The 13,033-nt window shown below is 38.9% G+C and overlaps 2 protein-coding genes across 2 annotated transcripts; one reads left to right on the top strand and one right to left on the bottom strand.

Annotated features, from left to right (window-relative positions):
• The first annotated feature begins 5 nt into the window (after positions 1-5).
• Positions 6-3,167, top strand: LOC120413201 (programmed cell death protein 2). The gene is made up of 6 exons (XM_039573916.2): positions 6-244; positions 617-714; positions 777-1,080; positions 1,141-1,332; positions 1,398-1,505; positions 2,840-3,167. Exons 1-6 carry the CDS (start codon positions 29-31, stop codon positions 3,020-3,022), a joined length of 1,101 nt encoding a protein of 366 aa, XP_039429850.1. The 5' UTR covers positions 6-28; the 3' UTR covers positions 3,023-3,167.
• LOC120413202 (probable 3-hydroxyisobutyrate dehydrogenase, mitochondrial) lies at positions 3,038-12,672 on the bottom strand. The gene is made up of 2 exons (XM_039573918.2): positions 12,411-12,672; positions 3,038-4,041 (listed from the first exon to the last, which is right to left on the bottom strand). Exons 1-2 carry the CDS (start codon positions 12,561-12,563, stop codon positions 3,223-3,225), a joined length of 972 nt encoding a protein of 323 aa, XP_039429852.1. The 5' UTR covers positions 12,564-12,672; the 3' UTR covers positions 3,038-3,222.
• Between the last annotated feature and the right edge of the window lie 361 nt (positions 12,673-13,033).

Raw genomic sequence — 13,033 nt, 5'->3', positions numbered from 1 at the left:
TGTACGAAGAGCGCGCTGTCAGCACTGAATGAAAACAAAAACAGTCCCAGCAGCACGTGCGTCCGAGATGGAATCGTCCGTGGATCTGGGTTTTCTGGAACCGTGCGAGGAGTGGCTGCTGGCGAACAAGTTTTTTCGCAGCAAGGTGGGCGGCAAGCCGGCCTGGCTCGAGCTGAAGAACCTGCCCGCCGCGAAGGATCTGCTCTGCGGTGTGTGCGGCGAGCCGTGCGTTTTTCTCTGTCAGGTGAGTTGTGCCGGGATTTGGTCTGTTATTTTAGGGTAAGAGGTTCTAATGTGGGAAAATTTGTCGGGACCTCTGACATTTTTTAATGTTGGACCTTTATTGGATGTACTAACGCATGCGAGATCAGGCAACACTGACTTTTATTTTAGGCATCTATTTTTTTAAGTTCAAAGATCGGATTAAAGAACTGGCAACTCTGCCATGAGATATTGGTACTTTAGTTAAATTTGTATGTGAACAAGGTTGAATTTTTATTCGAAGGCTTTTTTGTTTGGTTTTGTTAAAATACAATTTATTTGACCTAATTTGATGTAATAATACTTTTTATTTAAATTTGCATCTTAAAATAATATTCAAACATATTCTTATTAGGTTTATGCACCTCTAGAGGAGAAAGAGAGCTGCTTTCATCGGATGGTTTACTTGTTCGTCTGCGCGAAGGCCAGTTGCTACGAACACAATCAGAGCAAGTAAGATTAACTTAAATTTTTGAATAAGCAATTCAAAATATACATCTAAAATCCCATTTCAGAAACATCCTAGCGTTTCGCAGCCAACTGCCGCGATCGAACGACTTCTACGGCTTCGATCCATCGGACGAGACGAAAAAGTCCGACCCAATTCCATCCCCGGTCCCTCTGTGCGCCGTCTGCGGCTGCCGGGGCTCCCAGCAGTGTTCGCGCTGTAAAAAGGTCAACTACTGTGGCGTGATCCACCAGCGAATCGACTGGAAAAATGGCCACAAGACGAGCTGCGGAAGTGAGGAGTGTCCTCCGTCAGGAAATTCTCCCATTCTCTTTCCGCAGTTTGAGATCGTCACCGAACCGGAGGAGATTGTAAGATTCAATCGACGAAGTTTAAAGCACCTTTGAATAATTTTGATTTCATCCGGCTAGGACGCCGAGCCAAAACTGTCCGCGGCGGAAGTGGAGCGGAAACAGATGGAGGAGTACGAGCGGCTGGTGAGCGAGGGTAAAACGGGCGAGCTGAGCGAGCTGCCCGAAAGCGAGCTGGACAACTACTCGGGGCAGATCGAGGACAAGCACTTTGACAAGTTCAAGAAGCGGATCGAGGCGGATCCGGACCAGGTAAATTTGTTGAATAAAATGTTGTATATTTTGAAATTACTTGTTATTTTTTGGTGGCGGTGTAGATTTTACGCTACGATCGGAAAGGTGACCCTCTATGGTTGTCTCCGGTTGTTCCGGAGAGCATTCCAGCGTGTGATCAGTGTGGAGGATCTCGGAAGTTTGAATTTCAGGTGAGTTTCAGGATCTATTTTTGTTTTTAGAATTTATTGTGATTGGTTAAAACCTAGAATATATTAAAAAAGAAACTGGAAAAACCCAACAATAATATGTTAAAATAGTTATGCCTTGACATAACCGGAATGTCGTTTAAATAAGCATTTTAACAGTCCAGTAGTTTTCAAAATATCTAAACTTTAACGATTTTTTTATTATGTTTAGAAGAATTGCTCTTAGAAAAATATTAGCAACGGCCTCATTTGCTCAAAAATTGTCTTTTTGGGCTCCTAATACATATTAAAAATATTTAATACGGTTTTTGGTCATTTTTTTGTTGTAAAAATATGGGTAAAAATTTTTAAGAGTGTATTTTTCCTCGTCAATATCTTAAACTTTGAAATTGGAGTCTATCAGAAAATCCCTTACCAACATATAGATTTCCGAATATTTACATACAATTTTTGTATGGACGTATCAATGTAAAACATCTTAAATTTTTAAACTCAAACTATTTTAAATAACAAAATTAGTGTACCTTCAACTTTTTCGTAAACATCAAAAAAAAATATTTAGGGGAAATATACCCTTTGTAATCAAACACCTATCTTCGTCATATGAAGAGTTTGATGCTCGATTAAAGCTCCAAAAATACTATTTAGGATATAAACTTACCAGCAACGGCACCGCCCCGAGTAAGCACGCAAATTTTGCCATTTACTGGCCAAAAAGATCAAATTGAATATTAGGCTTAAAATGGGTATATTTCCCCGAATCCTTCAGATTTTTTTCCAAAATGATTTTTTTGATAAAAAAATTGCTTTTTTGTAAATGTTTTTGAAAAATATTAAGAAAATAAAAAAATGTTCTATGGTCAAAATTCTAAGAATTGCTCAAAACAGTCTATTTTAAATTTCTTGCTTTATATTCTAATCTAATCTAACACAAACGCAGCCAGTCCGATGAAAGCATGCTGGAAAGTCTTGTGATTAGATTACGCCCCAAGCACTTTTTTTGTCATTATTAATAATTGCAGTACATCCGAGAACACCCGAAAATGTATTGCAAAAATTAAAGCGGCCAGCCCTACTACGTTGTGTTTACCGCAGAGAGGATTCTGAGAACGGATCACATTTCACAGAATCTACAGGGGAGGAAGGATGCGTGGACATACCGTACCAAACGCTACTATAAATTTCTTGCTTTATATTAAACACAACTTTGTTTTGTGTAAATACAACATAATTATTCAATTCTGTTATAGAACAAACTTAAAAAAATATGTTCTTAATTAGTTATTATTCTATAAGACTAGGACCAGTTTCACATCAACCAACTATCCCTCCTTCAGATCATGCCCCAGCTGCTAAACAGTTTGAAAAACGAAAACATTGACTGGGGCACGCTGGCGGTTTACACGTGCGAGCAGAGCTGTGACCCGGCCGATTGTGGCTATGCCAGAGAGTTTGTCTACAAACAGGACGTCGTCAATACCGAACCCCAGGCTCCACCACCGGAAATTGGTCACGAGTAAAAGACACCCAGAGTGTTAAAGTTCGAGTCACTTTATTATCATCATCTCTATTTACTCTAGAATAAAAATCAATCCCTGCGGCTCGTTTCCGGATTCCCCACGCGGAGAATCGCCTCGGAACGAGTTGTTCAAAGTTTAAATGCAATCTCTGGAAGACATAACGTTATTCATTTGCGAAAGAAACATTCCCTGGCACCGTCTTAGGCCTTATCGTTCTTGATAAAATCGTACACGACGGAGAAGTCTTTGTTGGCCAGCCCCTTGGCCATCAGCGTCCGGTAGATCTGGTGGGTGAGCGCTCCCAGCGGGATGGGCGTGTTGGTTGTGGTCGCAACGGCGGACGCAATGCCCAAATCCTTGGTGATGAGTCCGGTGGCGAAACCGCCAGCGTACGAGTTGGCAGCCGGGGCAGTCGGGATGACTCCGGGCACGGGGTTGTTGATCTCCGAGGCCCAGCTGCGTCCGGTCGAGGCGTTGATGATGTCGGCAAACACCTTCGGGTCCAGTCCCAGACGGATGGCCAGGTTCATGCATTCGGCCAGTCCGCACATCGAAATGCCCAGCATCATGTTGTTGCACACCTTGGCGGCCTGTCCCATTCCGTATCCTCCGCAGTGGGTGATCTTCTTGCCCATGCCCTCCAAAATTCCCTTCACCGTTTCGTACTCGTCAGCGGTTCCACCGACCATGAACGTCAGCGTGGCGTTCTTAGCTCCGGGAACTCCACCGGAAACGGGCGCATCGACAAAGGTCGCCCCCGCGGCCTTCACCTTCTGCTGGACGGCCTTGGCCACGTTCGGGTCGATCGTGCTCGAGTCGATGAAGAAGGTGCTGGTGTTGATGCCACCCGCCAGGATCGAATCGTACGTGTTGGCCACGATGTCGTTGTTGGGCAGCATGGTCACGACGAAGTCCGACGCCTTGGACAGCTCGGACACGTTGTCGTAGGTGGTCGCTCCCTTGGCCTTCAGCGCGTCCTTGGCGTCGGCCGAGATGTCAAACACGTGCAGCTTGTGGCCCTGGAAGTTAAATTGTGGAATTAAAGTAAAGATGTCATAAAACACTCCTCTTCTTCTCAATTTTCATCGATATTTTTTTTAAATTTTCTCTCTATTTTGGAGTTTTATTTGAGGCACTTTTGTTCTCTCTTTCTTTTCCAATTATTTTTTATGTCTATTTTACTTTTTTCTGATACTATTGGGCATACTCTGTAAAGTAAAGTGTATAAGTATTAGGGCTACCCGCTGGAATCAAAGATTGACCCATTAGGGTGTAATATGGTTGTATGGAAAAAAAATAAAGTTGTCCATATTTAGTGAGCACAGCACTTTTTTAGTTCCTTCTGGGGTCCTAAACAACTCCCCAAAGTTTGGGACCGATTGGTTTAGTCCTCACTTTGCGCAAAGCGATTCAATTTTCCATATAAATTTGTATGGGGAAAACAATTTTTTTTTGATTTTGATATTTATCAAATCCACGTTTCATGTTATATCAAAACCGAACTCATATTCGGATGCTCTGGAATGTCCTCTACAACTTTCCCGAAGAGAGTATGATGCTAGCTTGCCCCTAAAAAAGATACAACGTTTTCAAAACTCGTCTAAAACGTGTTTTTTGCTCGAAAATCACGTTTTAGACGAGTTTTGATGACGCTATATCTTCTTTCAGGAGCAAGTTAGCACCATACTCTCTTCGGCAAAGTTGTAGAGCACATTCCAGAGCATCCGAATATGAGTCCGGTTTTGATATAGCATGAAACGTGGATTTGATAAATCCAAAAATCCAAAAAAATGATTTTCCCCATACAAATTTATAAGGAAAATTGTATCGCTTTGCGCAAAGTGAGGACTAAACCAATCGGTCCCAAACTTTGAGGAGTTGTTTAGGACCCCAAAAGAAACTGAAAAATTTGCTGTGCTGGAAAATCGATTTTGATATTACACTCTATTGACCTATACCTAGTCGAAATACCAAATTTGAGCTCATTCAGACCACGGGAACCCTTCCTCTTATCGCTTGACGTTTGTATGGGAAAATTGTCAAAATGTAAGGAGAAAAGTAAATGTTTTTGTTTTTTACCTGTGAAGGGCTCCATTAGGGTGTAATATCAAAATCGATTTTCCAGCACAGCACTTTTTCAGTTCCTTTTGGGGTCCTAAACAACTCCCCAAAGTTTGGGACCGATTGGTTTAGTCCTCACTTTGCGCAAAGCGATTCTATTTTCCATATAAATTTGCATGGGGAAAACCATTTTTTTTATTATGATATTTATCAAATCCACGTTTCATTCTATATCAAAACCGGACTCATATTCGGATGCTCTGGAATGTGCTCTACAACTTTGCCGAAGAGAGTATGGTGCTAATTTGCTCCTGAAAGAATATATAGCGTCCTCAAAACTCGTCTAAAATGTAATTTTCGAGCAAAAAACACGTTTTAGACGAGTTTTGAACACGCTGTATCTTTTTTTAGGGGCAAGTTAGCACCATACTCTCTTCGGGAAGGTTGTTGATCACATTCCAGAGGATCCGAATATGAGTCCGGTTTTGATGTAGCATGAAACGTGGATTTGATAAAAAAATGGTATTTTCCATACAAATTTATATGGAAAATTGAATCGCTTTGCGCAAAGTGAAGACTAAACCAATCGGTCCCAAACTTTGGGGAGTTATTTAGGACCCCAAAAGGAACTGAAAAAGTGCTGTGCTCTTTAAATTTGGACAACTTTATTTTTTTCCATACAACCGTTATCCGATTTTTACCATTTCGTATAACGTTTATTAAATTTAAAACAACTTTCCTCAAGACACCATATTTCTAGTTTTTTTCCCGCGAAGTTAGGCCCTTGCAAATATTTTTCAAAGTTTATGCCCCCCACCCTTCAAAATTGGTGTGAAAAATTAGGGGGCAAAGAATTTTTTTTTCTAAAAAATCTTCGAAATTTCCATGAAAATAGAAGTCTAATCAACTGAAAGCAATCTAAAATGCATTTTTCTGCATTGATAACACAGTCCAACAAGATTTTGTCTCTGAGACGAGTATATGTGTTCCTAGTAGAATTTTGCCTGCTGAATCCGAATCCGGGTGCAGAATTACTCCAATTGGTCCCAATTTTGAGATACACCCGTTTGAAATGTTAGTTTAGGCCAAAATTAGCTACTTTGTTGACTATTTTACAAAAGAACTATTGAATAAACAACTAAACCAATACATTTATCTTAAAGTTCACGTTTTCCCCTTTCTGAAACACCCCTGGTTTTTAAAATTTGATAGTTTCTACGCATATTTATAACTATTTTAAAATTATATTTTCAGTTGGTACTCATTCAAGTTTTTCCAACTTGCATGCAAGTCAAATTTTATTTTTAAAATGGCTATAAATATGCGTAAAAAAATCAAATTTTAAAAACCAGGGGTGTTTCAGAAAGGGGAAAACGTGAACTTTAAGATACACGTATTGGTTTAGTTGTTTATTCAATAGTTCTTTTGTAAAATAGTCGACAAAGTAGCTAATTTTGGCCTAAACTAACATTTCAAACGGGTGTATCTCAAAATTGGGACCATTTGGAGCAATTCTGGACCCGGATTCGGATTCAGCAGGAAAAATTCTACTAGGAACACATATTCTCGTCTCAGAGACAAGAAATATTTGATTTTTTGTTGAACTGTGTAATCATATTTAGCATGTTTGGGCTTGTATAAAAATGTTCAGAATTTTTATGAAATTTCAAATGTACAACACCGCAAAAATTTTATTTTTCGCAAATAAACAAAATTTTCGTCAATAAGTAGATATTTTGGAAATTAATGCTGGCAAAACAACTGGACAGGTGTATGCTGCCGTTCTACGCATAATTGTCCCATGTACGTTTTGGACGATTTAGACTTTATGACATTTTTAAGTTGAGTTTGATGTGTACTTTAAGAAAAACACATAAAATGTGCTACTTCGGAAATTCATTAAAAACAAGACAAACAGACTTGATGTAAACCTGAAAATAAAAAAATAAAAATACGGAAAATTTTCAAACCATGTAGAAAAACGGTTTATAACTCTAAAAAAAAGTCTTTAAAAAAATACATTTCAATAGATAATGGCAATTCTAAGAACAATTAGTATGAAAACAGCATTTTTTTACTATTTCTTCAAAAATATGTTATTTTATAAAATTTTTAGTACTTCTAGTTTTGAACTTGCTACATCAGCTACTTTTTAAGTCTGAGAGGATGTCGTTAGAATAAGTTCATTTGAAAAACTCAATTTAAATGTCTTATCGCCGATAACCTATCGCAAATAAAGTTATCTTATTTCGTTAACGATAACAATACTTCTATCGTTATCGTCTGGAGCTCGGAACTGTCTTGTAAAGTTTTGCTATTTTTTTTTTGTTTTCAAAAAAATGAATCTTAAAATGGAACACCACTAATTTCACTAATTCTGAAAATGGAATAAAAAAAGCTATCAAAAATAGTACTTTTTGTATGTAATGAATGTATGTATGTATTTGGTGTTTGGTGACGGTGTTAGTACACAGAAAAAAATATTCCTGTAAATTTACATTATTTATCATGTACCAAAAGGTATCATGATAAATGATGTATATTTACATTAGGTTCATTGGAAATTTACATTAGATTCATTGGAAATTTACATTAGTTTTGAAAATTTACATTAGTTTTGGAATTTACATTACTTTAGGAATTTACATTTGTTCAAATCAACTAATTCTGATTGGCCAATGGGAATGAGAAGCTCGACTTGGATTGCAGTAGGAAAATGGTGTGTGTTCTATTTTAAAATGATTGAAGCGGGCAGCAAAAGGAAATTCGGATTTTAAAAAGTTGTTTCATAGGTAGGGGACGCATTCTCGTCGACAGCCAAGTGGAATAACGCTGGACTGGAGTCGAACGGACGACGGGTAGGATGTTCGGTGTTACTGCTGCTACCCGCTGCCGACTGAGCCATCTTCGCATTTTATAAACGAGCGGCTAAAGCATCAACTTGTTCAGGTCGAGGCTCAGGCAGTGGGCCAGCGAATATGAGAGCGATAGAAAGAGAACCAAATATAACTATTTTTAGTTCGGGTAGTTTTGAAGTCAACGTTGGCAGAAATACATTGGATATATGATTTACATTAAATAGGAATTTACAGGAAGCCGAACACGGGTAGAAATTCATCAGATTTGAGTTTCCATGCTCAACGTTTCCATTAGATTCATGATTTACATTAGATTTAGATTTACATTGGAGTAATTTCCATTACTTTTTGCTCATTACATCATATTTCAACATTACATTAAGTGAGTTTACATTATAAACAGCAATTACGTGCTGTGTAAATTTACATATTTTTTTCTGTGTAGTTATATACAGCCATTCCACGTCAAACAGGAAGTCTCCAAATCAAAACTGCTCCGATTTGGCTCAAATTTGGAGTGGGGGTTCTTTGGCCCAAATAATTAGACCCGTATTTTTTTTGTTTGGCGATTAGGGTGGTCCTATCCGAAATAGGGTGATCCAAAAAATTGCGTTTTTCGTCGATTTTCGCAAAAACCACATTTTTCAAAAAATCATATCTCCGGAACGGCTGAACCAATTTTGGAGCGCAACAATTCGAAAGAAAGGTTATTAGTTGGGCTTTTAAGGAAAAAGATGTTGAGGTTCAAAAAAACTAGCTGAATATTTGAAAAGGTCATATGAAAATTTCATTTGCCGATTTCAAGGTCTCGGGACCAAAGAGCCTATGTCTGAAAATATTTTTCCCTGATTCCTTGTAATATTTTACATAACATATCAAAAAATTGCGAATATCCATTAACACGTTTCGGAGATATGATTTTTTGAACATAAAAACTGGGTTTTTCGACGCGCCGCGCGCAAAGCTGAAAAATGACGAAAACGGGTAAAAATCAACTTTTTTCACTAAAACTGCGATAACTTGAAAATTTCAGCGATGACCTATACATGTTAGGGTACCAAAAGTTGCGTCTTTCAATTATGAAAATTTTGGTACCTAAACATGTATAGGTCATCGCTGAAATTTTTGAGTTATCACAGTTTTAGTGAAAAAAGTTAATTTTTACACTCAAACCCCGATGGTTTGACACCAACTGTTGTCAAACGAACGGGGTCACGTTTTAGTTTGACACCCCTTTTACACGGAGTTCACACACACTACTAAACGTTTGTTTTGATAGTGTGCGTGAGCGTCGTGTAAAAAGTGACAGTTCGTCACTTTTTAGTTTGACTTTGACCAACCAACGGGGTACAAACTAAAAAAGTGTCAAACGAAAAAGTGACCAACCACCGGGGGTTGAGTGTATTTCGTTTCTGTTTATGCATGAAAAATCAAAGAATGATTTATTGTACACTGAAAACCCAACCATGGTAGTTGCTACCATATTGTAGGGTTAAATTGAGAACACGCACCGACGTATTTTTGCTAAAAACATTCCGTGCTTGGATTGACTGATTAATGCAGTCACTGACAGTCAGTTTTACTATGTCGAGAGCGGTATGGTAATTTTAACCCTCGATTATGGAGAGAATGATAATGATTTCGTATTAGCTACAATGCAATTTTGTGGAAGCATGGTACCCGTTTTCGTCATTTTTCAGTTTTTGCGCGTGGCGCGTCGAAAAACCCAGTTTTTATGTTCAAAAAATCATATCTCCGAAACGTGTTAATGGATATTCGCAATTTTTTGACATGTTATGTAAAATATTACAAGGAATTAGGGAAAAATATTTTCAGACATAGGCTCTTTGGTCCCGAGACCTTGAAATCGGCAAATGAAATTTTCATATGACCTTTTCAAATACTCAGCTAGTTTTTTCGGACCTCAACATATTTTTCCTTAAAAACCCAACTTATAACCTTTCTTTCGAATTGTGGCGCTCCAAAATTGGTTCAGCCGTTCCGGAGATATGATTTTTTGAAAAATGTGGTTTTTGCGAAAATCGTCGAAAATCGCAATTTTTTGGATCACCCTATTTCGGATAGGACCACCCAAATCGCCAAACAAAAAAATACGTGTCTAATTAACCCCCACTCCAAATTTGAGCCAAATCGGAGCAGTTTTGATTTGGAGACTTCCTGTTTGACGTGGAATGGCTGTATAATGGTTTGATATATTATACCTAGTGACATTATTTCGCCACTACGGATCAATTCAGTTCTAGAGCATTAGCGTCCCAGACCATCGAACCCAAGGTGTGAGTTCGAACCCACCTGATTCTTAAAGGTTTTTTGTTCATATTCAAAGTTCAATTCCTGATTCCAAATTTCAAGGAAGCCGACCGGGATTTGATCCCTGAACCTTCTGCTTTCGAGGCAGAAGCCGCAACCATTAAGCCACGGAGCCGGTAACTATCAAAAATAGTGCTTTTTGGTCACTTAATTTCAAATTGAACTTTTGTTTTGTTTTTTTTTGTCTTTTTCATAAATAAAAATAATATCAAATATTTTTTCGGCCGATAACATTTTAGTTCAAGTGCATTTGCTCCGGCTCTTACCGAAATTTTAAATTAAGGAAAATAAAAAAAAAATGCAAAAAGTAAGTTAAGCGAATTAAAATTCTTTTTGAAGTTTTTTTTTCAAAAGAAAATTCAAGTCACTATAGGAGGAACCTTGCTTTTGCAGCGGTATTTTTTTTTAAATACCTAACTTAGGGACCATCCATAAACAACGTGGACACTTTTTTGGGAATCTGTTACCCCCTGTTCTCCGCCCAGCTACATATCAAGAACTGTTTTTCCTAAAACTCAAACTTTTTGGTATTTTTTCTTATGATGGGGTGGGGAGATTGGCTTTACAGTTAAGTGTTTCTTTTTTTAATAAAAAAAAGCAAATTCTCGAGCTAATTGCAATTTCCAGTGTTGGTATTATCGCGCTCTCGCGAGAAAATTTTCTCTCTCTCGAGTTCTCGCCGCGAGTCTCGAGCTGCCGAGAGAAACTCACCGATTGCCCGTGCTCTCCTCCGCTCGCGAACGGGCTTTCTCGCGAGCCAGAATTGCCCGTTCGCGAGAAGTTGAACGTGTTAGAAACGAACAAAAAACAACACAGCGATGGAAGTTACACCTCTATACCATCGCCTGGTTCGTATTCATAAGCCTGATAAACAAATTGCTAGCTTAGGGCGAACGGCTAGCACGAGGCGCTCGCGAGCGCTCGCGGCGAGAGCGAGAACGCGAACGAAAATGCGAGCGTGAGCGAGAAGAGAAAAGTACTACAAGTTCTCTCCCTCGTTCGCGAGCGAGGAATGCTTTCCTTCTTCTCGCTCGAATTCCAACAATGGCAATTTCTATTACCTTTTTTAAACAAAGCAGTTTTTTATTGGTTTTCGGTAAATTTATACACAATCAATTTTAAAAATGCTTTAAATTGGTTATCTACAGATCTTTAAATGATCTAAATCTTAATAATGATAATTTACTATGCTTCAGAAAAAAATGTAAATTGGTTATAGAGGACGTGATAACTATTAGAATTTTTTGCAAACTAACAGAGATTAATTGTGTTTTGATTTTTTCATGATTGCCTAACAATTTCCTCTAATCCTCTAATTCTACTCCACACTACATTGTATTATATCACAGCTTCCCTTCAAAACAAACCTCGGCACGGCTCGGTTCAAGGTCGCTAGCGCGTGCGTCGTGATTATTTTAAGAGCCAACAACACACCACGCGGCAGTTTCCATTAGTATGTAGGTTGTGTGTAAAAGTAAAAGTGTTAGTATTTTTATACTGGCGTCAGCAACAACAACACAAATGCAAATTGGGCATCTGGATGGATACTCCTCCTAGTGATGATGCTGATTGCTTTGGAAATATTTGTTCAAAACAGTCTGTCGCTGTTATCAGGATTGGTGGTGTGTGGTTCAGGGCTTTGGTCTGCTAGAATCAGCCGATTTCAAGTGCGCGGTCGGCAACATGTGAGCCGAAATTTGCGCCACCTCATTATTTACGTAATTGAAGTTGATAAGTCGATTCTTTACTGAACATAAGTGTGTATTGAAACTGGAGGAGCATGATAACGTATTCTGGTTTGGAGGCTGGACTTAAGCCGGTTTGAAGATGACCTCTAACACGATGACTTGGCACTTTGTGCCAAATTTAAATTTAATTGGAGCATAAATAATCTGGTTTAGTTATACAATCTTCCAAACTGAAATTTTGAAATTTAAGAATATAATATTACATAATTTTCCGCATTTTCTTCTTCTTTCAGGTAAGTTATTCCCAGATTCCTTGGTGGAAGCCAGTTGGCCAACACATGCAAAAACTTCCTTGCCACGAAGCCGACCCGTAACGACTTCCCCAAAACTGGTATTCTCCACTTCTTCTTACATAACACCACCCAAAAATAATAATCCCCATCTACTTACCTTGGAAATCAAATTGCTGGCCATTGGTCCGCCCATGTTACCAAGCCCAATAAAACCGATGTTCTTGGGACCGGTCGAGAAGGAACGGGCCAGCAGCTCCCCGAGAAGGGTGGCCTGCTTCAGGCTGTTGGTCGACATCACACGGAAGGCCATTTTGCACTTTTCACTCTGGCACCACACTGCTGGAGGTAATACTATAGAATCCCGGCTGCCTTGCCCACGCCGTTCGAACGATATTTGCAGACTGAACTCGGCGATACAGTCGCGCGAAAAAATATGGAGGATCTGTTTGTCAGGCGGTCGGTCGCGCGGTCGAGTACGCACACCACTTTGTTGCGCCGGGCAGAAACTTTTCGGGATCGACCGGCGAACGAGAATTGATAATGAAGGAATATATGTGTATATTTTTATTTTGAAAACTGTCGAACGCACGGTGGAAGGCTCGACTGACACTAGTTTCGGGTGTGTTGGTTGTTGGAACTAACTAATACAGCTTGAAGCGTCTCCAAATGTTACGAACGTTTGATTAATTTCAATTGATTTAATTTGTTCAACTTCAAACTAAAATTCTGGGTTTTTATTTCAATGTTTTCACATTACTTCATTGGTTTCAACATTACATG

Source organism: Culex pipiens, chromosome 3 (assembly GCF_016801865.2).
Source record: "Culex pipiens pallens isolate TS chromosome 3, TS_CPP_V2, whole genome shotgun sequence".
In the NCBI taxonomy this organism is placed as follows: Eukaryota; Metazoa; Arthropoda; class Insecta; order Diptera; family Culicidae; genus Culex; species Culex pipiens.
Note: the sequence above shows the minus strand (reverse complement) of the source record. Positions and strands in the feature narration are given on the sequence as shown.